Below are 23,602 nucleotides of genomic sequence, written 5' to 3' on the forward strand. Positions count from 1 at the left end.
TTCATCTGTCTCTCAAAAAGCTCTTTGAATTTTGAGTAACTTTGAATATCGTGTGCAATTTTTAGGTCAGGTAACGTACAGTCCCTACATGTTGGCTAAAACACAGGAATGGATATCAACAGACTGGATATTAGGGTGAATTTAGTTACATTTTTCAGAGTACTGTATCTTGAGGTTTCTAGAATTGTCCTAGCTTTGAGGACAGCTGTTGTTTCATGAAGACTTTTTAAAGCGTATCATAAAAGGTCATGCACTGCTTTTGTGTGAAGATTTTGCTCTTGTTTTGTTGTTTTCCCTCATTTGATATAAAGATCCTTCAAACTTGAAAGCCTCTGGTTGCTCCAGTGTGAAGCATTAGAAAAATTATCTTTTAATTATGTTATGACTTTTTCATCTCCTGGGAATCAGAAATCAGCCACAAATTGGTAGCCAAGACCGTCCCAGTTTCAAAGGGTCTCCTGCTAGTAGAGACTGGGTTTGTGTCCTGTGTTTCCAGATCTATTGCTCTACTGAGGTGGACTAGAGAAAGAAGAGAGTATTCAGTCCTACCACTCCTGCGGTGGTTCTGTCTAGTAAATTTGGGTTCGTGCATAACAATGCATAACAATGAGTAGGTTGAAGGTGCATTGGAAGGCAGTTGGCTCCAGGAGTCAGGGCCCTGGATTCTTCTCCCAAGGAAAGTAAGTTGAAGGTGCATTGGAAGGCAGTTGGCTCCAGGAGTCAGGGCCCTGGATTCTTCTCCCAAGGAATTTTCATCTTGTATAAGTTTTCCTTGGCACAGGAGAGCAATGAGCTCCAAAAAGTCTGTATCTGGCTTTACTTCTACTGAATGTATGACCTTAGGCTAGTTTGCTAAATTCCACATTCCTCTGTTCTTACAGAATCCTGAAAACGATGGAAAAAGTGAAAAATGGTTGGAGAGAAGCTGCTGCATAAATATACAGTATTATTCTATGCAATGTTGGTTTCTCTCCTATTGAGAGGGGGAGGGGGAGGTGACACTGAGCATACTTGGAATTATTTATCTGCCCACTCTTAATTGCTTTGTCTGACTCTGTTTACAGTGGTACTGACTAAAGAATTACTCTCACTTGTATCCAATAGGATGCTATCAAATAGCTTAGGCCTAGAAGTTAAATTGTTTAAAAGAAAAATGATAGACTTAATGACTAATTACAGTGCTTGTAATAAAATTGAAAGCATCTTTAAATGCACAACCATGGTGAAAGGAAATATTTTTAAGGAGGCGTAAGGGCATTAATTAGCTAGGCAATTCACATCATTTTGTATTCTCTGTTGTTCATCTGTTTTGGTTATATGGCATATTTTTTTGGTGAGACCAAGGCACCTTGTAGGTATTGCTGTGGGAATCTCTCCAAAGGAGAAACTAGACTTGAGAGGGCAAAAAGTACCTTTCAAAATCTCTCAGACTCCTCAGAAAAAGGTTCCACTGGAAATGGTAGAGGGGTCCTTCTGTTCTTGTTCTGATGTTTTTCTCAGTCTATAAGATGTAATGATGGTAGATCTCATTCTTGCTGTGAATACACAAGAAATTTACCAATCTGCTGCAGACTTAAGACTTAGGGAAATAAGTGTGAAAACTTGTTATCTAATTTTGAGGACACAACAACTATAAAGGCAAGTTTTACCAGTGTGTGGCCATTTCTATGATTCTGTGGTAGAGTCTGAATTCCCTGTGGTTTCATTGTAGCTTTCCCCAGGCTGCAAGGAGGACTTTCAGCTGAGAGTTTTCTGAGCAGTTGTCAGCTTTATTATAAGGAATTTCATATAAATCCCCTCCAGTTAGTAGCATATAACACTACTCAAAACACTGTCCATATTCTCAGTGCCTTTCTCCTCTTAAATTATAAATATTAATATTTCTGTACTTCATACTGTACGCGACAGGTTACCTGCAACTGTGGGAATCCTTGTGTAGTGTGGTTTTTAAAATGTGTTATTTTCCTTTTCTAATGTATATAGTGATTTTGCATTGTGTAATTTTATGTGATGATTTAGCAATGGCAGCGGGGTGGGTTATGGCTGTAAGCTTTCTTGTTTGCTGCTCTCTCATAACCAGTGTGCGTATAGAACAGTGCAAATGGCAAAGGTCAGATCTGGTTCTAAACTAGATATATCATCTCTAGCACCTGATGTTTCTAGCCAGTGTCACATAACCTCAGCTTTCCAAGGGAGATTTCCTGGGGTTCTGCTGAAGTATGACATGGAAAACATATGACTTTTGAGACTTGCAGTCCGGTGCAAGTACTCATGAACCTGTCAAATCAGAATTTCACCTATGGCTGGGCAGGTTAACGACGGTTAACTTTTGTTTTTCCAGTTCAGAGTTTCTCAACTGATACTTACCAACAATTATGGTTGCTTTTCAAGATAAAATTGCAGCAGCTTGCATAGCTTCAATTTTTCTATTCTTTCTCATAACTGCCACTCTTGAGCAACAGGGACTGTGGGGTATTACGCTCCTGCAGTGAAACCCTGTATGTGTTTAAGACTGCTGTGTCAAGACTGCTTTGTGTAAGAGAGCAGGGAATTTTGATTTTGTTCTTTTCCAGCATATTTTTACGTTAATCTCTGCGTTTGGTACTAGAGTAGGTATGTTTTTTTGGGTTACCTTTCCTCCTCTAGGCACACTGCTCTTTTGTAGAAACAGAAGAAAAGTTCACAGGCTTTAGGATATTGTGTCACTGAGAGGTGCTAAATCATGCTGTGATAAGTGGAGTGGGCTAGTGTTGCCAGCCTGCACAAATCCAGGCAGAGAGTCTTACTTCTCACCTTATCCACTTCAAATGCAATTGTTTGCAAGCTGAAATGCCTAAAGCTAGAAAGCCTCCCAACAGATGAATATGCATTTCCCTGCAGCAGGTATAGGCGACCCCAGTCCTTAGCAAATGAGGCGATTAGCGATAGAGCTCCTCAGACCATGGAAACACTGCAGGAAGGAAAAAATCTAGCATCCTACTCCCAGTTGCAAGTGATCCACAAAAGAGAGATTTACTTAGTGCCCATGCTAGAATGCTAATTAAGGTGCATTGTTAAGGGCTGGGGCTTAGGTAAGTTTCCAGTTGTCAGGGAACAGAGGTGGAGAATCCTGGGGAATTTGGATTGTCATTCTGCTATTAGCAGTGTAGAGCATCTTCCAGAGATTTGCGAGAGTCTTCCCAACTGACAGGACAGTAAATATAGAGAATACTAAGCATTTGAGGAAAGATTATTCAAGAAAGAGTTCATTTGAGAAAGAGATTATTCCCTTTGGGGGGGAAAGGCGTTTTTTTACAGGTTCCTGAAACGAGCTGCCTTGGTAGTTCTGTGGCCCCTCTCGAGGGACTGGAGTAGTGTTTGATAGTGCAGCTACAGCCAGGCAGGGGAACAGTTATCAAGGGAGAAAAGGAAATCCTCCTCTCGGCAAGCTGGAAAGGATCAAGTTCCTAATAAGGGAATCAGCTCCAAATGGGGCTATACCCTCCATTCCCAGGAAGTGTGGGCTGGGAGTGTTAAAGGCAGAGCTTTCTCTTCCTGACGGCTTCGTACAGAGCTGTGCTTTGCTTTCTTAATAAATGGTCCTGACACAGCACATGCACTGCACGGCAGCAGGAAAACATCCCGCAAGTGTACTCTTACTCATACAGAGAAAAGTTCAAGGAAGAGTGAAGCCAGCTCTGATTCGGTTATTTACCATCAATCAGACTGTTGCTTGGCAGGGAGTGGATGATTAGGAGCCTGAACGAGCTGAAAAGGGGCAGGAAGAGAAGTGGAGGCAGCATTCTTCCTATTTAAAGCTGCATCCCCTGAAAGGAGCGGTAGCAGACTGCGCTGGAGCTGGTGCTGAAAAAAAGGGCCGGCAGACTTTGTCCTGGAACTGATGCTGAAAGGCAGAAAGACTCCCCAGCTGCCTTCATGGTGCTAAAATAACCTTACGTTTCTGCACTTTTCTGCTGCTTGGGAGGATACATGTCTAATAACTAGGCATGATGGCAATCTGGGTACAAACGAGAACTTTTTTCATCCTTGCTGCTTTATTAGGGCGATTTGTAACCATAAAGGCACAAGAAGAGGAAGAATATGACGGTGGTGAGTTTTTCTCTCTCTCTCCCTCTAAAAAATATATAGATATAATACTCCCCCCTCTTTGCATGCAGTGTGCTTATTGTGTGATGTGGCTAATAAGCGGAATAGAAAAACCTCTGGGGTAGAAGAGTAACAAGACTTTTGCTCTCATAGACTGAGAAGGGGGCAGCGAGGCTTGCGCTTCGGGCTTCTGACCAGAAGAGAGAAGGAGGCTTTCAAAGCTGGGGTTTTGCGGCGCTGGCTGCGGGCACGGAGAGCGGGAGGAAGGATGGATGATGATGATGATGGGACACCGGGAGGTGCCACTGGGGCTGGGGCCACCGGGAAGTTTCCAACAAAAGAAAGTGCCGGGGACGGGGCAGGCGAGCTGGGAGAAGTAAACACAGCAGCCTCGCAGGGCGGAGTCGTTTGCGCTGGACGACATCTGCTTTCTCACATTCTTTGTTTCAGAGAAATACAGAAACGTGGATTTCCTTTTTTCTTTTTTTTTTTCTTTCTTTTTTTCTTTCCCTTATCCTTTCTTTCCTTCTCCGTCTCCTCCCTCCCCCGGCTCTTGCTGGAGGGGCAGTGTGACCCCCCCCGGGGCAGGCTGCGGTGGCACACCGCCTTCCCCTCGCCCCGGGGGGCTACTTTAGTGAAGCAGCAGAGATTTGTAGCCCTCTGAAGGGCAGGAGGGCTGGCGAGCTGCGTACCTGACCCGTGTAACCTGAACTTTCTTAGGCTGCTTTATATCCGTTTTTCTTTAATATCATTTCAATGCCTCCAAGGGAGGAGAGATTGATGGTCAGGAGAACGCGTAGCGATTGTGCTCTTTCATCAGTCTGGATGGATGTCGTGCTGTATGTTGGTTTCCTGAAATGTGAGCAGAGTGGTTGTGGTGGGACAGTCCGTAGCTATTGTACTCCCGAACACACTTCCTGGGCTTCTCATGTGTAACAGTGGCTTCTTTTCCAAATAGTGCCCAACAAAGGGACAAGTACGTTACCCAACAATACAAGTTTGCAATTCTTTTATCTTGTATTTCAAAGAGTTCAGTTTTTCTCATAGCTGAACTTCTCTGGTAATATGATGCGTTGCACAAGCGAGGAGGAGTCGAAGCCTGATGAATAAAACACTGCAATAGTTTGGAAACTTTTGTTCTGCAAAGCAAAATGAGACTTTCCTGACTGTGCACAGCTGTGTAAGAAGTCCCGTAGAGGGGGCACTTTGTATAATCTCGGGAGTATAATTCATAGACTTGTCATAAAAGGGGGACATATATATTTTTCAGATACATGTAATAACAAAGAAAACGCTTGTGAAAATAATGACATCATTTTTTAGTATCTATTTAGTAAAAATGATAGCTCTGTCTTTTTTTTTTTTTTGTAAGGCAACTTTAATGTGAGATTTTTATGGGGTTAAGTTATTATGTGTCATTTACTAGTTTGTTGCTATTATGGAAATTATGGGATGAGCAAGTACTGTAGCAACACCTTCTGGGATGTACTTCCCATAAGCTGATGCCTGAGGAAACTCAGAGGTACATGGTAAGTCAGAGAGCAAAATACATTGTCATAAATTAGTGACATCTGTTTGCACTTACTTCACTTATTCATTTTCCAGCTTGAGAATGTAATAGCTTTTGTCTACCATACGTATGAGGAAGCTGCTTCTCCAATGTCCATTATATTAAAAATAAAAACAATCTCTCCCCCTCTCAAGCTATTTGAGTGTGGTGTGAGGATTGGTGCACAGTGAGGAAGGCGGGGGTACATCCTACATGTTGGTCTGATTTAATTGCATAAACAAGAGGGTTCAGTTTTGATTTAGTTCCTGACTGAAGCCCAGAAATGCTGCAAAATAGGCAGGTTTTTACCTTTCGTCTGTCTTGGGTTTAGTACCTGTGCAGTAAGACCACTGTACACTGTGTTGTACTGCAGGTGATTTTGACTGTACAGCTGCTTCACTTCTCCCCATTGAGTCGGTCAAATGTATTGCCTGGACATAGGTGCTACAGTAAACAAATATTGGACGTATCTGGAGAAGCAAGGAAGGCAGTTCAGGAAGCTTAGATTGGAAAAAAAAAACTCTCAGACTTTCAGAAAGTACTTTTAGCAGTCATTTTTTGTGCCAATCCTAAAAAAAATGAGAAGGATTAAATACTGGTTGTCAATCTCAACCACAATGAAAGAAAGAAATAGCTTTTGCAGACGTATGTTACAGAATTTATCACAATGAATGTGAGTGATACTGATAGATAAGTTTAATATAATAAAGCAGGTAAAATGGTTTAATTTTTTTTTTTTAAATAAAAGAGCTGTAATACTTCTTTAAACCAAATGTACTGCTTAACAATTTATTTTGGCACTTAGCATTGCTCTGCTTTTAAGCAATGCCAGTTTCTATATTGTTTTTTTTTGTCTTCTCTTGGAATCATTGCAGGTTGATGTGTTTTGCTCAAGAGCACTTGGCCGGTAGTGCTATATACTACACATGCTCAAAATGCATGTAAAAGTGTGAAAAATGGACACTTTCAAACTTAGTGCAGCAGAGTTGGTAATTTTGAGACTGGCTGTTTTAAATCTGCTTATTTAAAAGTTATTTAGGAATAAAGTCAGCACTGCAAAATCCTAGAAAGACTGAAAGATCCTGGTTTTAACTTCTGTGTAGTGGCCTAAACTAGTTCAGAAATGGGGTCGGGCCAAAAAGATGGCTGAAATTATGTGCTGTTTAAGCACTGGAATACTTGGAAGCCCTGAACCTTTGATGTAGGGATTTTCTCACACTGTATAATCTTTCCTCTTTCTTTAGGACTGAGGATAGAGGAAGCCACAAGCAGAAGCTGTGCATGCTTCTGGGTTCCTTTCCCATCCACTTGTGACTGTAATTGCAATTGTTTTCTTAAAAAAAAAAGTTATTTAAGAAAACTAGAAACACACCTTCAGTCAAATATCTCAGTGAACTTGAATCGGAGCTGAAATTGTGGGAACCACCTCCTTCAAGAGGATTTGCCTGTGCAAATTCCATGTGGGCATGGCAGTAATGGTCTATTGCCACCAATATTGCCCATTTCTCACTGCAATCCTACACTTGCCTTTAGGTTCTCATTAGTTTCTGCAACACACCCTTCCTTGCCTGTGAATTGTGTGGTGATTTATCCTTCCCTGTCCCACTGTTATGGTGTCAGCCCTACTTCAGCTGAGATCAATGTGAGCCCTAGTATTGATTTTAAAGTATCTAATTTGTCTTGTTGCACAGTGTGAACAAGTTCAAACAACGGTCTTGCCATTTGAATTCATCATCCTCTTTGACTTCCTTGAATTCCTGAGGTCTTTCACTTTGTCTGGGAATTGTGTAAAGGAGAGAGGAGAATGGACTGGCCTTAACCCCAGGAGGATAGGGAAGCCCTACAGAGGGACCTAGATAGATTGGATCACTGGACCAAGATCAATGGCATGAGTTTCAACAAGGGCAAGTGCCAGGTCCTGCACTTGGGCCACAACAACCCCATGCAGCGCTACAGGCTGGGGGAAGTGTGGCTGGAGAGCTGCCTGGAGGAAAGAGACCTGGGGGTTCTAATTGACAAGCGGCTGAATATGAGCCGGCAGTGTGCCCAGGTGGCCAAGAAAGCCAATGGCATTCTGGCTCGTATCAAAAATAGTGTGACCAGCAGAAGTAGGGAGGTGATTATGCCCCTGTACTCGGCACTGGTGAGGCCACACCTCAAGTATTGTGTCCAGTTTTGGGCACCTCAATACAAGAGAGATATCGAGGTGCTGGAGTGAGTGCAGAGGAGGGCAATGAAACTAGTGAAGGGCCTAGAAGACAAATCATACGAAGAGCGGCTGAAGGAGCTGGGGCTGTTCAGTATGAGGAAGAGGAGGCTGGGGCTGTTCAGTATGAGGAGGAAGAGGAGGCTCTCTACAACTACTTGAAAGGACACTGTAGAGAGGTTGGGGCTGGTCTCTTCTCACAGGTAATTAACAATAGAACGAGAGGGAACGGCTTCAAGCTCCAACAGGGTAGGTTTAGATTGAACATTAGGAAGGAATTCTTCACAGAGAGAGTGGTCGGGCATTGGAACAGGCTGCCCAGGGAGGTGGTTGAGTCACCGTCCCTGGCTGTGTTTAAGGGGCGTTTAGATGCAGTGCTGAGGGATATGGTGTAGGGGAGGACTTTGTAGAGTAGGGTAGATGGTTGGACTCGATGATCCCAAGGGTCTCTTCCAACCTCTATGATTCTATGATTAACAGAGACAGAAGCAGCTGAGCTGGTTGAATGGGGGCTGTTTAATATGTCATTTATCCCCTTACTTATATTAGAGGCGTTCTCTTTAGGGAAAAAAGAGGTTACTACGTTGCACAATCTCCTAACTGGGAGAGGTGTTGGGAGTATGAAGGAAAGGGAAAGTTTGCTGTAGCTATGAGCAGGTAAGAGAATTACTGAGCACTCATGCCTGGTGCTTCTTTGGTTTTTATGGGTCTTTCATCTTTGTAAAGAGTCCTCTAATCTGGAACAGGCTGCCCAGGGAGGTTGTGGAGTCCCCTTCTCTGGAGATTTGCAAGACCCACCTGGATGCAGTCCTGAGTGATGTGCTCTGGGCAACCCTGCTTTGGCAGGGGAGTTGGACTAGGTGATCTCTAGAGGTCCCTTCCAACTCTGACAATTCTGTGACTCCGTGAGCAAAAAAACCCAAACGAAACACCACCAAAACTGTCTTGCTAATTCTTACATTTTTAGTGAGGATTTTATGATCCTTGATTCTTTTTTTTCCTCCAAAGTTCTAGATCCCAAGATCATTCACTTATATGTGTGCCTCTACTGTCTAAATGAGAAAGCGTGCACATGTGTGTCTGTGTGCATAGATATCTGTTTGTGGTCTAACCATAGCAAATAACTCAAAAATAGAAGTGATTATAGCTCTAAACAAGCAGAAAATGGGAATCCATTATTTATTTCAGAAAAGTCACAGTTCTTTGGGGACCGACTCATGACTTCTGAATATTTGTGGTTGGCTCCCCTGCCTGTTAAAGTGTGGGAAGGAGATTCTGCACAGAAATTTCCATTACAAAAGTCCTCAAGAAGATTCCTGTTGCTCAGACTGAGTAAACTTTTGCTCAAAATTATGGAATACATAAAATTGAGGGTGACGTTAAGCTATCAACATTAGCTTGGTTTTTAAGAAAATACTTTGTAGTTGAAAAATAATTGTGTGCTATGGTTGTTACTGTAGGCATTTTTTTTTGCCACAATGTTTACAACTATAGATTATTGCTATAGAAACCAAATGGTCATTTCATGCTCTCATTCACGTTTTGGCATGCTCGCACTTCATTTCTTGGTGAAGCCCTTTCATCTTTGCAATTTGTTTCAATATGATAACATTCTCTCAGGTTGATTTGTTCAAGTAAAACATTGCAGGATCAGTCCTGTTTAACACTAATGTGTATTATCATACAAATAAGCCTTTTTCAATTTGTGAACTCTTCAGAAGTTTTCAGAAAAAAATAATTTTCCACCCAAATCCTCACTTTAAATTTATTTAGGAAGCCCCTGTTTAGGAACAGCATTTGGTGTTTTAGTAGTATTTATTATTTCTATCTGGGTTAACTGGAAGTTATATGATATTTCTGTGATTAGAATTAGAACCGGTCAACTTACTGCATTACTTAGTTTTTGGTGTTTTTTGAGAAAAGGAACACAGGGATTCTTGTGTGTACGTGTGGGGAAGCAGAAACTCTGGAGGCAGACCTTCATGCAACACTATGATCCTTTAAAAAAACCGAGCAGATGTTCATGGCCTGTGTGCAACTATTTTTCCACATTCAAAAAAAGGCAACGAACTCAGTGCCAAAAAATAATAAAGTAATAATAAAAAATAGTCGAAATTCCATCTGGAGGCATGTGATCTATCCTTATATGTACACTGATTGTTTCACCCATGTTGGTCTTTGTGACCCTGCACATTTTTGTGTATAAAGTTGTAATGATACAAATTTCTTTCTCAAAAATTCTTCCTAGAAAGAGCAAATCAAAGTGCTAATCCAATGGGTTCTCAGTTGGGTCAATGAAGAGAGACTGGGCTTGCACTTCAAGTTATTTTATAGACAAAAGAACCTATTCTTAATTTAATGCACAGGGCAAAACCAAGTATCCTTTAGTGTAAAATGAATAAATTAATCAGATTAACTTGGAATTTCAGTTTTTGACAAAGGATTCTTGGAGTTGGAACTTTCAGAGCACGAGGAAAGATTGTTGCACTCGCTGCTTGAAATCTCAAACCTCAACAGACCCACCTTGTTAAACTGGCCCTCAAAAGCCCTGGTGAGACTGTCACATGTAGAAGGTCAGGTATAATTTGAACTGGAATGTCTGATGCATTAATTCAAAGCATAATGAGAAGGGAATGAGGAAAATGTGTTTCTTTCAGTAGTATAAAGTAAGTGTTCTTCAGTTATTCAGGAAATCTGGTACTTTCAAGCTGGAGAAAAATAGTTTATAAGTCATGTAACTCTTTGAAGTTGAGAGATGACATTGTGTAATCAATACATTAGGTGTGTACAAATTATGCCTTTTCTCCACGTATTTTCTCACAGATTATGTTCTATGATTTATGCTTTTCCTGACTTAAATTCTGAGAAATGTGAAGAGTTAGTGCTGTTGCTGAACTATCAGAAAGGATAAAACAGTGATACTGTCTCTAGGAAGTGACACAATTTGTTCATATAAATTCTTGTTTATAGGTTGACTTGTGGTTATGAAAAAAAATAGCACACAGGAAGCTTTGGATGCTGATAAGCCCTCAGTGCTGTGGTAATTAAAATATCCAAACTGTTACTTACAATTATCTTTTCTGAGTAAGCAACATACATTTTTCATAGCCTGCTGTGCTGTCTTTTATTCTTGTAGTGAGAAACAATTCCATCATTCCACAATCCCACCCGCGTTTGCTGCGGAAGGGTCATGTGTTATATAAGCATGAAGACTAAGAATGGTTGTCAGAGGGCCAGCGGTGGGATGCTCTCTGTACAGGGAGCTCTATTCATGCAGACCCTTGGGATTCCCTTGTTATTAGCTGCTGAAGATAGGTCTTGTCTTTGGAGAGCTGGTCTAAGGTTGTTCCTTGGCCATGCTGCTGCTGGCTGAAACTTGATGGGAGTTTTGGAGAATTTGTAATTTTTTGCAGCTTTTAAAATAGTACAGTTGGGAGAATGATATAATAGAGTAGTTTTTATACTGAAAAACTTCCACAGTGCTTTGTGCCCCCACTAGTTTTCATTTACAGCCCTTGGACTATGTAACAGTAGCATGGGAAGACTAAATAATTAATTTGAATCTCTGTGCCCCTGTTCTTTGGATAATGTGGCTGAATAGAAACACAAGCAGTTACTCTGATACTGCTGGCAGGAATTCAGAGTTTTGGACATGAACTCATTTAGAGTAGGAACAGAAGAGTAAACTGTCACACTGAGGCCTGTTCCCTGCTGTGCAGTAGATGTCTGGCTGAGAAGGTCCATACAATATCTTCTCCAAATGCTCTTTGGTCGTGAAATGCTTGCCAGCATCCTTCAGCAAGTTGACCATCCAAAGTGAAGGATTCACGGCACAATGACAGTGTAGTGCACGAAGAGTTTAAGGGAGAGAACAAGTATCATCATGAGTCTGTCCTGGCCCAATTGCTCCCAAATTAACACTGCATGTTAAAATGGTAATGAAAATACAGGCTGAAAGCCAGGAAGAAACTGTTCCTCGTTTGCAGAGAACTCCTGTCACCTGTCTCTGGATAGCTCTGTTGCTATAGGTAACCTCAGAGTTTGTGCTGAGTTTTATTTAAAACAGACCTCTCTGTCCCAGAGATCACAGAAGACCTTGATTATTTATTTATTTATTTTAAAAATCACTTATCAATTTGAGGTCTCATGTCTCATCTTGTTAAATATCCCAATAGGCCAAGAGAAAAATATTAAAGGGAAACATTGAAGCAGAAACAGTGAATGGAAGCTGTCTTGCTTGATTGCCTGCTTTCCACTCAACTTTTCTTTAAATATTTTCTTTTCAGGGTTCTACCAAATCTTTTGATGTAATGAAAATGTGATGTAATACTGCAGTGATTGCTATCCTATGATAATTGTTTTTCTCTCATTTTCTGTCTATTTTAAAGTGGTTCTTTCCCTCAGCTGCAGTGCCCCAAGTTTTATAAGTACTGAACCTCATATTCAGTGCCTGAGTAACAGCATTCCATGGCATGTTGTTGAGATAAATAATTGAAACCTCACTGGCAAGAGGAACTTCCTTTAGGACTAGTATATATGATTTGTTTTATTAAGCATAGGGACAATTTAGCTGTGTTTAAGCTATTAGCACTATTTTGGGGAAATTAAGTTTCCCTGAATTATGAGCATTAGGTTACCTGAATTGTGATTATTGTTAAAAATAAATATGTATTCCTTTTTTAAGAAAGTGTGATCTATCTTTGGCTTTCTCATTTACATTATTGATGAGCCTCCTGTAAGAGTCCTGAGGGTTTCCTGAAATTCCTCTTCTCATCAGAAAATGATAATATACTTTAATGTCAGTTCTCTTCACGTGTGTCCTAGTCAGGCGTTAAGGTGAAGAAAGGAGAGCATTCTCTGTGGTAGCTGTGACCAGGCCCATAGTTGTCCTGGCTCAATGTTCCCTAGCAGCATGACTGCTGATACGGATCTGGCTGAAGGTGTCTTTAGCTGTTAGGTATTATTTGTACAAGGAAAGGCCATTTATTATAGTTTGGGAAAATGCATCATTTATTCATCAAGCTTGAATATCTGTTAGACTCCATGTCTTTGGAGATATGAACAGATCTTTCAAAATATTTTGGGGGTCAGCCTTGCAGATGGTACTGTAGCAGCTATGTGTCCCCTAAGAGAGGACTTTAGCCTCATTCAGTGTGTGTACTGTAGAGTTATAATTTACATGGCTGTTGTTACAGGAAAGGACATTGTGGAGTTCCCCCAAAGGCTACTGCTTGATGGCTTTATGCTGTGTTGATGTAAAAGCATTTGACTGCTTGTAAAGCATTTGGTTTACTGTCTTATGAAATCTTAAAGTTAGTATTGGCTTGAGTGTTGCTGTTGTGAGTGGTGAGAAAATTAAAGAAATGTACGTGCATGATTAAGAGTAATGTATCTTTATTGTGGATGAAATCTCATGGTTTCACAGACTTCTGCAGTCTAGATCAGGAAAGAAACAGGATATTAATGAAATTCACAGATGATAGTGAGGAATGAAATACTTGCCATCTGCACAAAAACATGAGTAAGATACACAAAGAGGAGAATTATCTTAGGAAAGTGTAGGCTGGAGTGATGGTAACAACAGAAGAGTTTGTGTTGTGCTCTGTGATCAGAGGGGACTAAATCTAAGGATGCTGTTTTTTGTCACATAGTAGGACTTGGTAAAGAAAAATATAGTTCTCATGACTCATTAGGCAGAAAAGCATGAGGAAGGGACAAGAGGCTTTTGTTCTTCCTTCAGTGATGAAATCCAGTGTTGGCCTAAGTGGTAATATATTGGGGGGGGGGGGGGGGGACCCAGACTTGAATAGGACAGATATTCTGAGCACTGAATATCTTATATTCAAGGTTTTTGCCATGTGCACACCTGCCAGACTGAATAATCCTCAGTGTGTCCAAAGCTCTAAGAAAGGAAGATGAAGGAAAGCAAGAGGCAAAAACCTCCACAGAGGTGTGAGGTGGGGCTCGTACCTCTCAAGGAGCCCTTGTTTCTCTGCAACTGAGGCGTTATTGCCCTATCATGACTTCAGGCTGTGGAAAAAGAGTGGAAATAGCTTGCATTTTCCACTGCTTTAGAGGCATAGACAGAAAGTAGTATCTCTTTTCCTCTTTACTAATTTTCCATTAAAAAAGTGACTTCTTCTATTACTCAACACACCCTATTGCATGCATTGAAAATCTGTTCATTTGTAAAAGAAAGGGTAATCAGCTTCTTAGCTTCATGATGGAGTTAAACAACCTCTGATGCTGAAGGTGTATTTTCTTAAAAGCTCTTCCATGTTCTGAATGAGTTACTTTGGCAGCATTAAAACAATGTTTTCGACAAAGGGCTTACAAGGACAGAATTGTTATCTCTTTATCTTGTATCACACAGCATCTGTTTTGTTAGCCATCCTGTATTTTATAAAACTGAACCTTTAAAAACAGCTTGAATTGTCTGAGTAGTGAAGGGGAATGCATGCAGCAACAACTTCTGAAGACACGATTAAGACTTTCATAGACCCATTATTCAAATCATAACACTTTGATGTCATCTGCAGGGAGATCATACAAAACACTCCCACTTTTACAATTGAAATCTCACTTTGTCCATTAAGGGCTTGCTTTTTTTTTTTTTTTTAAGAAATCATAGTAAAAAAATAATATATTTCAATTTCAAATTGCATGCAGTAGAAAAGGAACACAATTCTGAATGTCATGTATTGTTCCATATTTATTTTAAATATCTGTAATTTAGAACTCTCAAATCAGGAATGTTTTGGGCTGTAAACCTACCAGTATATATGCTTAAACTTTTAAGAGAAGTTCATTTATGTTTGTAACTTACTACATGTTAAATTTTAGAATAGTGTAATATATAGTGTGTTAAATATGTAGTGCATTTTATATATATATATATATATATATATATAAAAAATAGTGTGATGTCTTAAGGCATCAGACATTCTCACTGTATGGGAACTACACTGCAAGGCAGACACATCTCGCTGGTGAAAGTAATGGAGGATGATTTCCAGATGTTTAAATGCTTGCTTTGGCAAGACTGAGAAAATACTGGAACTTGCATTGGCAGCAGAGCAAGGGAAGAACCTGATGTAAGAGGCATCAGGCCGGGCGACAAGCAGAGCAGAACATGGAAAATGGAGCCCTGTGAGGAAGGAAGAGCCAACACGACAGTATGGCTGCTGTGACAGCACTGAATATTGGAATTATACTAGTGGCTGGCAGAGTGCCAGAAGCCTACTTCAAAAAATTAGGATTAAGGTTAGAAAAATTGCCCTTGGTTTTCCCTTTTTTTTGTTGTTTTCCTAATTGAAATGTTTGCTTGTAGTGATAGGAAATTTTATCTAGACCTGGATACTGAGATTGAGTAGCTTGGCCATACTTTGATTGTATGTTGTCACTGTAAAGTGCAGGACCTCCCTATGAATTTGTGCAGTGCTGAGCACAAAGCACCCTTGATATCAAGTGGAGCCTTAGGGTCCTACTGTAATATACATACTGAGTCATCGTGCTAATAATGTATTTCTTGTATTGCATGGATTTTCATGCTGAATAGCTGACTAGTTTCAGAAGTGGAATCTGGCTCCTCAGCAAAGAAATCTCTAGACAGTGAATCACAGACTGATGCTTGCTGTAAGGTTTCAGCAAGCACAGTTCTCTGTGGGGTTGGCCTTTCTTTTACTGTGCAGACCAAAACTTTGCAGCTTTACCATGTTGTATCACAGTGTTCACACTTTTTGGGATTTTTTTTTTTAGGTTTTTGGGGGGCAGGTTGGGGTAATGGGGAGAGAAGAGTTAAATCTGGACCTCTTCAGGCTGTGTATGTTTGCCCTTCTAGAAAATGCTGAGGCCAACCAGTGTGAATTGCACTACTCCAATTCTTATTAGTGATATCTTTCTAATCATTTTAAAATTGAGGATACGGGGTGCTTACTTCTTTGTGGTGTTTTTTTTTGTATGTGTGGGGTTTTTTTCTTTTTCCAGCTGTTCTCTGCTTCTTTGAGCCTTTTCTGGTTTCCTAGGAAACTTCTGCAGGATGGAATTTGTCTATTTTACAGGCACTGTGCAAGACAGGCACTTTATTTTGTTTGTGTTTGAATGTAATGAACACAGAAAGTAAATATTTGGTTATTCAAATCTCTCATTCAGCAGACTGCTTTAGAATGTAACTTGAAGCACATGAATAGCCTTATTTCTTGCAATGGGATGACTTGTATCTAGTTTGTTTCCCCCTTAATGAATGAAAACTTCAATTATTTCAGTTTTTTGTTTAATGGGCGGCAAAAACTGTCAGGATCTGTTCATCTGAAGTAAGAATTACTTGTACTAAAAGACTGTCTTAGAAACCTTTTATCAGTTGTACTGGAGAAATGTTAAGTGCACATAGACATTATTTTCATATGAGCAGTGTTTTTAAAATATCTTATCACTGGAGTATTAGAGCTATGCAAACTTTTTGTAATCATCCCCCAGATTAATCCATGCTGAGTTTTGTTATCTTTTTGCACAAAATCACTTGATTTTGACTGAAGGTTGCTTCCAGTCATGAGTAAACGTCAGCACACAAGCACAGCCCAGTTTCTGGTTTCAGGGTGAATCAAGGGAATCTCAGTGGCTTTGGTTTGAGTTGGCTCTGACACAGGAAAGGTCCTTGCATCATCTAAGTACAGAAGAACAATCAAGTTAAGGCTTTCAGGGTTCTAAAGATGATCCATGTGCTATGTGTGGTAGATAACTCGTGGTCACTTTTACGTGAAGCTGTAACATCTTTATTAAAAACGCAAGTTTGGGACAGAATGAAGCATGCCTGATCACACATTTGGTGTGTATAGCATCCCAATCTGTAGTTCTGCCTGGAAGAGTGTTTCAGGAGCCCTAGGCTGGAATGATGGTTAGTATTTGGGGATGCGTCTGTGCCTGGAAAGGGGAGGCTCCTATGGTCCTGTTTTCTAACAGGACACAGCTGTAGCTTAGTCTAAGTCCTATAAATGTCAGTGAGTGTTGACTCAATGCCATGAGAAGAAACTTTCTGGTGTGATCATTCCCCACCTTTCTCTTAGTGGGACAGGAATCACAAGTGAGCAATTCATGACACACACACAATTTTAAAATGCCATGTGAGAGAGCAAGATTTTGCTGCCCTTCTTCATGTCTGCAGCAAATGTCCCTGCTTTCAAAGCCCAAATTACTTCATTGATACTGCTTGGGAAATAGAGTTCTCTTGAGAAAAGGAGTGAGACATTCTGCTTTTGCTGCCTTTTTTTTTTCTTCTTTTAAGTCTACTTATCCCATGGATTAAATGTTTAAGCTTCTGAAAAAAAAGAATCTGGAAATATATCTCAAATGCATCACTGCTTGTGAGATAAATCTGGTCTGGACTGAAAGATGATGGGTTGAAGTGAAAGCATGTACTGTTGGATAGTATTTTTATCCAGACTTACTAGCCACCAACTGATACTCAAATGAGCTGGGGCAGTCTTAGGATCCAGGAGCGTATAGCTTCATCAAATAGTTACTGAAGGGCTTTGATCCTGGAGAGAGCTCTAAGACACTGCAGCAGTTATTGTCCTGAATTACAGTATAGGGCTGCCTTGAGCCTACGTGTAAAGGCCCTTCTCCAGTTTGTCCTTTGGTTTTCACCCTCACACAAGAAAAAGGGTATGGTTTTAATGGATCCCTACTGTCTCCCAGTTATATCCACCTAAGATTGAATCTGGTTAGGATTAATGGAGTTATTCCTCTTCTGACATTCAGTTGTTTACTGTGAAACCACAGGTTTGGGCTGGTTTAGCAAAAGGGTACACTTTTACTAAAACTACTTTCCGGTGATTGATTGTTACAACTACCAGCTTATACTTCTGGTCACAAAAAACAGAAATCAAAAAGATTTTTTTTTTCCCCCTTAATTGGATTTTATTTCTTTATAAGATAGCTAAATTCACTCTCCATCTTATTCTTGTGTGCTTGCTCGCTCTTTTTTTTGTTGTTTTTTAATCTCCTAATCTCCTTCCTTGTGGAGGCTGAAAGACTGAAATTCCTCCTTGAAGTCTGCAAGATTTAGAAAATTCGAAGTCATTTGTTTATACAATGTTAGGCAGTGCACAGTGAAATGTAAATACCAGGATTCTGATGCTCCTGCTTTTGCAGATAGCATTGACTTATAACTGTTTATTAAAATGGCAGAGTCAGCTTTAGGACATTTTGTCATAGTCAGGCAAGACAAATAGCTTCTTAATATGAGCCCTTTGGATATCTGACAAACTGTGAAGTTTGAGGCTAAATCTTGCTTAGGCCTGATTCTCTTAGTACTTGTCTTGGTAGAAGGTGTCTTTTTTTTTCTGCAGGTGGTATCAGCTTTGTTGGGCTTTGGGATTTTTTTTTCTTTTTTTTTTTTTTTTTTTATAAGCTTTATTATTTTCTTCCTTTCCTTTTTCCAGCTTTCCTTTCTCACTTTTGCTTCTTTCTTGTCAACGCAACGTAGGTAACGCAGTGCTCTCTTTTATCAGTTTCTCTTAAGGTGGCTATTAGTCAGGGGCTCCTCTTTCTCTTGGAGTTGTCTAATATAAGGAAGAGGGGGGTTTGGCAAATTCAGAGCTAATGCAGAAGAAGCTTGTCTTGTCCCTTTGTGTGTCCCATAAAAGCAATGCTTCTAGTATTGCTAGCCTTACCCTGAGAAGACAACAGCAAATGGTATCACACAACTTTGGTTAAGCCAAGTTTAATAAAAGAAACTTACATATGATTCTAGCTGACAGTAGCCTCTGTCTGAAAAACTTACCTAATATCTTCAGTTGCTTAGGAACAGCGAAGTCAATTTTTCAGGAATACAGGTATTAAAAAGGAAAAGCAACTGCTGTGTAACCTGTAGATTACTACAGATGGTATACAATTATAGAAATTATATTAATATTTTTGTGCAATCTCTTCAGGCACCTGAAATGTTTTTTTAATCTTAATGAACTAAACATCTCCCCTGTTCCTAAGGGTGGTGTAGACATGTGCGATTCTTCTCATATGGCTCTGCTATACATTTTTGTAGCCCAGTAGTAGATTCGGGGCTGGAAGAACTTGCAGATTTTGCCATTAACGCTACTGACACATCTACTACTAAAGAACATGAGGTATTTCCTCAAAATTCCTTTTTCCTCTGTTCTAGCTTACGCTAGTTTTCTTGGGAGTTTTCTTTTTTTTTTCTTTCCATCTTGTGGGAAACATGTAGGAGCCTGCTACCAGACAGCCCTGGTTTTGCAAATGGAATTGTCTTCATGCGAAGTGCCTGAAGGGCAATGTTTTTCTTTAGTCCAACTAAACGTATAATGAGTTTTCCAGCACCTGTGTTAATACACTCACTGATGTATTATGAAGAGTCTGACATGCTTGCAAAATTGAGGTTTTTGTAGCCTGTGAAATTTCTGGTGTGTCATATGCGATTAAAGATCAAGTCATGTGTTGCACCAGTGCTTTAGATGGTGCTTACTCAGAGAAACTTACTGCAGAAAGAAACATCACTTGTGTGTATGCTAATATGTACTTTTTGGTCTGCGCATGAACATCCCTTATTTAGTAAAAAGGAAAGATTTGGCAAAGCCTTGGACAGGCTGGTATATATGTTACTCAGACTGTGTAAGAATATTAAGAAGAACAGAACCGCGTAGAAAAAACTTAAAAGCATTATAAGTCCCTTTGAGCCAAACTGGCTTTGTTTTTTTGATTAAGGAGTATTCTCTCTGAGTCATCGTGCGTTTGAATTCTCTATTTATATTACATGCAAATATTCCAGCAATTACCTGAAGTTAATCAGTTGTTGGTTGTGTAGGTAAGTTTTCCACTCAGTTTCAAGTGTTACCTACATTTATAAGGAATTAATAGTAAAAAAGATAATACCAGAATTTCAGGTGCTTGAGGTCTAATTCTAAGGGAATATGTTTCTAAAGGAAATTTGGGAGCCTATGTGAAGCATAGTCTAGCTCCTGTGCAATGCACCTCTGAGTCAGTATTATGAGCTCTTCTGATCTCTGCATCTTGGCACTAAAGTTTCAAGAAAGCAGTAACTTTTTTGTTCTTCAAGCATTGATAGAGATTTAAAACAGGAAATAGAAAATTGAAGAGAAATTTTTCTCTTTCTATTGAAGTGACTCATTAATCATATTTTAATATTCCTGAGTTATGTGAACTTTGAAAGAAATTTTATTTCTGGATTATTTTGAAAGTATCATATTGCTACATCATAATAAAATGGCATCCCCTTCCAAAACAGTCTACATACCAATGCGTTATGCCTAAATTATTTATGCATTAAGGCTGTTGCACTGCTCATAGGTGAGGGAATGGAAACATAGAAGGATGAGACATCTGTTTCCAGCTGTCTACTGATTCTGAGCATTCTCTTCGGGTACTGAGGGGGAGCACTCAGTAAGGAAAGCCCTCCCTACAGATTCATTCACACAGTGACCACCTTCTAGATAAGGGTGTTTCACAGTGAACTCTAGACATCTGTGTTACGTCTGGAATGTTTAATTGTATAGCTCAATTGCAGGAGCATGCCTTGCAAAACACTGGTACACATTTTCCTATGCTCTCCTATTTGGAAGAAAATGCTTCTGTTACCTGAGAGGTGATTTACATGGATGCTATTCTGTTCTTTCATTGTTTATTACCATATGTGCCTCTGGGATTTAATTCATTGCCCTTGAGATATTCTGAAAAGTAATTATGTTCCAAATGAAGCAATCGCAAGCTTTGTACCTTACCAGTTGGCTTTTCTGCCTCAGTGTCTGATCACTCAGGGTGTATTCTTTTTGGAGAGAGCTTGCTAGTAATGAATGAGTCCTGTTTTCCATATTGACCTCAAACTGTACATAATTACCTAAATCCAGCCAACTATAACAGCGCGGTGCGCATAGAAAATGTTTTCCATAGAGGGATTTTATAGAGTTTACACTGCAGTTAGATTGAAATTACATACCTATTTATGGGAAATGTAGGGTTAGTTGTGCCCTCTGCTGCACCTTCCCTCAATTCTGTGCCATGAAAGGAACTCATCATCTGTATCAGCACTGCTGTGAGACTGGATGTTAACATATTTTTTTCTAGAAACAATATTACTGAACAGTAGGAATGGCTGCATGCCACTCTTTAATACCTTTACAGTAATGTTCATTTCCCCATTATGGAAATTTTAGCACAAAATTAATTTATTCTTTGATATTTTTAGTTCAGTCAAGAAATTCATTGCTCTGTATTTAAAAACGTCCCCTCCCTGCTCTAGGCTCAATCGTGAGCCTCTTACTCAGCCCTCTGTTAAGGGCAGGTCACTAGGAGACTTTGGAAGGTGCAATTTCTCTCTGAAGTGTGAGTAGGATGATGGAGGGAACTCTGGCAGTGTGACATTTACTTAGGGCAGCGGAGCATGATTTGGATTTGTGTTTTACTTGACAGCCCTGCTGCCGAGCTGCTCCCTTCTTAGGGTAAGAAACACATTTTGGGCAGGGAATTCACTTTTATTTGACTAAGACATTGAATTTCTTCATTTCACACGTCAGTTTTCCTTGCTCTGAGCAATACGAACAGTGACCATTGTGTTCCTGCTCCTTCCTTGCACCCCACCTGGCTTCAGCTCTGTCTCTGGTGGTCACCTTCCAGCACTGGTTCAAATTGGGAATTCCTGAATTCTTAATTTCTCATTTGCTGCAAAATATTTTTCATTGTAGGTGAATTGCTTTAAGGGTAAACAGGGAAAATTGGTCTATTTAATATATACCAATTCCCATTTTGTGAAACAAACAATTAGAAAACTGATGATTGACTGACAGTCCTAATTATGATTCTGAGTTGAGTTCTACATTGGAAAAGTTGAATAAACATGTCCATTTTTCTTGTTATCCTTGATAGATGAGCATGACAGCAAATAAAGTGATTAATTTCAAATGAATGTTTCAAACAGTGGAATCTTCTTACAACTTAGCTGATTGTGAAGTGGAACTTATTGATGTTTAATTCTTCTACAACTTGGCACTGAACTAGCAACCTTAGATATTTTACATGTAGTGGAAATACTTTTCATGCAGTAGGCATTGGAATAGCTTGAGGGAGAGACACCTGTGCAGATTTTGTGTATTACTGAGATGATAAACACTTTATTTGAACATTATATTAACAGGTTTATTGGGGAAAAAAAATAATAATTGAGTAAATGAGGTCTGAAACCTGCTTTTTTTTTTTTTTAATGCAACTCATAGGAGGTTCACATGTTTTATTTATTTTTCCTCTGGTCTACAGCATGTAATTTAAGTTCAGAACTTGGGAATGGTCGTAGGAAAATTGCTTGGAAATAAAAATCCCTTTCACCTGAAGATGTGCCTGGAGTTGATGCTGAGACCTGGGAGCAGTTACCTTTCCAAGGGTGACATTCTGGCTGCCACTGTGTGTAATGAGTCTGCTCTGTTCTTTTAGGCCGGTACCTTTAAACATGAAGTGGGTCTTTTTTATTTCTGAAATCAGCATAGAACCAGCAAAATAAAGGCAAGCCACTGTTTATTTACTTCAGCTTTCATGAAGGAGGCCTATCCCAGGCTCTAGGCAACCTGCCATCAATTATCCACACAATTCATAACAATAAAAGCAAAAAAGCAGCAAACCATACCCATGTTTGCCAACTGCCTTAGCTGAGGGGAAATGAAATCATCCAGCCCCTCGCATTCCCTTAGGCCCTGCAACTCTGCCCCTATCAAACATTTGTTCCAGAAACAAGCTATGTCTCTGTTGGAGTTAAAAATGTATATGTTAATATATTGCAACAGATCGTGAAATTTCCTAGCTTAGAAATCTTGCTGTGCCAAGCTCCTCTTCTGTAGACTATAATTTCCTTTCTAAAGAGAGAAGAAGCATCTGGACCTACTCAGTCCCTGCACAGTATTCCTCCTCCACGTCAGCAAGCTGGAGCTCCAGTGCAACTGGCCAGGGTCAGCTGTGGACTGCCTGGAATCTTCTTATTAAACAAGCCCGGAGTTTTGGATCCGGACCAAACCCCCAGAACTGAACACGCTGGGACATTTGAAAAGTCCTGTTTCTAAACCAGAACTAGGTTGCAAAAGGTCATCAATGCACGCTGCAGATGTTCCCCAGTGTGCTCTGAGCCTCAGACCTCTAGTGCAAAAATGTTCTCCCAGCGTAGCTAGGATTAAAAACCCAAGTACGGCGGGGACTGCTTTCATTCATCTACAACAGACAAGGAAATAGGCTGCGTTTAACTTCATGAGATCGGGATTGAACTGGCATTTTAGGATTAGCTTGGTTTACTTAGTAAAATTTGTTTCAAACTTATGTTCTCAGCCACGGTCCCTCAGTAGAAATTTTCCAGTAATTAAACTTCTGTCAAAGGCCATATTTGAATTGTGATCCTATAAAATTATAATGTAATTGGGGTGATTGGTAGGTTATTAATTTAGGGGAGAGAATGGCGTGATATCCCATTTCAGTCCTGCTTCTGTCTCCCTGGTTCTTTTTGACTACTATTCTTCTGACTTCGCTAAGAGAAAATCCAGTAATGTTATTCTTGGCACCAGATTAACCCGAGGATTGTTGGCTACTGACAATACTAGGGTAGATGGAGATATAAAAATGGGACTGTCGGTGCCCGTTAATCAGGGAGATTGGAACAAGATGCTTCCGTAGGAGAGGAGTTGTCTCCTGACCTTATTGCCTTAAAAAAACCCCAAACCCCACACTAAAAACCCAACACCTCCACCCCTCAACCCCCC

General features: G+C 40.0%; 1 protein-coding gene across 3 annotated transcripts in view; it reads left to right on the forward strand.

Annotated features, from left to right (window-relative positions):
• COL5A2 (collagen, type V, alpha 2) overlaps nt 1-23,602 on the forward strand; it is a 164,434-nt gene that overhangs the window by 51,804 nt on the left and 89,028 nt on the right. The window contains exon 1 of one of the 3 annotated variants that reach the window (XM_014954599.1): nt 3,492-4,089. The exons of the other annotated variants lie outside the window; for them this stretch is intronic. Coding sequence (XP_014810085.1) covers nt 3,987-4,089 — 103 coding nt within the window. The 5' untranslated portion in view covers nt 3,492-3,986. Of the gene's footprint in view, nt 1-3,491; nt 4,090-23,602 lie in introns of those variants that run through there. 3 annotated transcript variants of the gene reach the window in all.

This window comes from Calidris pugnax, unplaced genomic scaffold (assembly GCF_001431845.1).
Source record: "Calidris pugnax isolate Ruff unplaced genomic scaffold, ASM143184v1 scaffold103, whole genome shotgun sequence".
NCBI classification, from domain to species: Eukaryota; Metazoa; Chordata; class Aves; order Charadriiformes; family Scolopacidae; genus Calidris; species Calidris pugnax.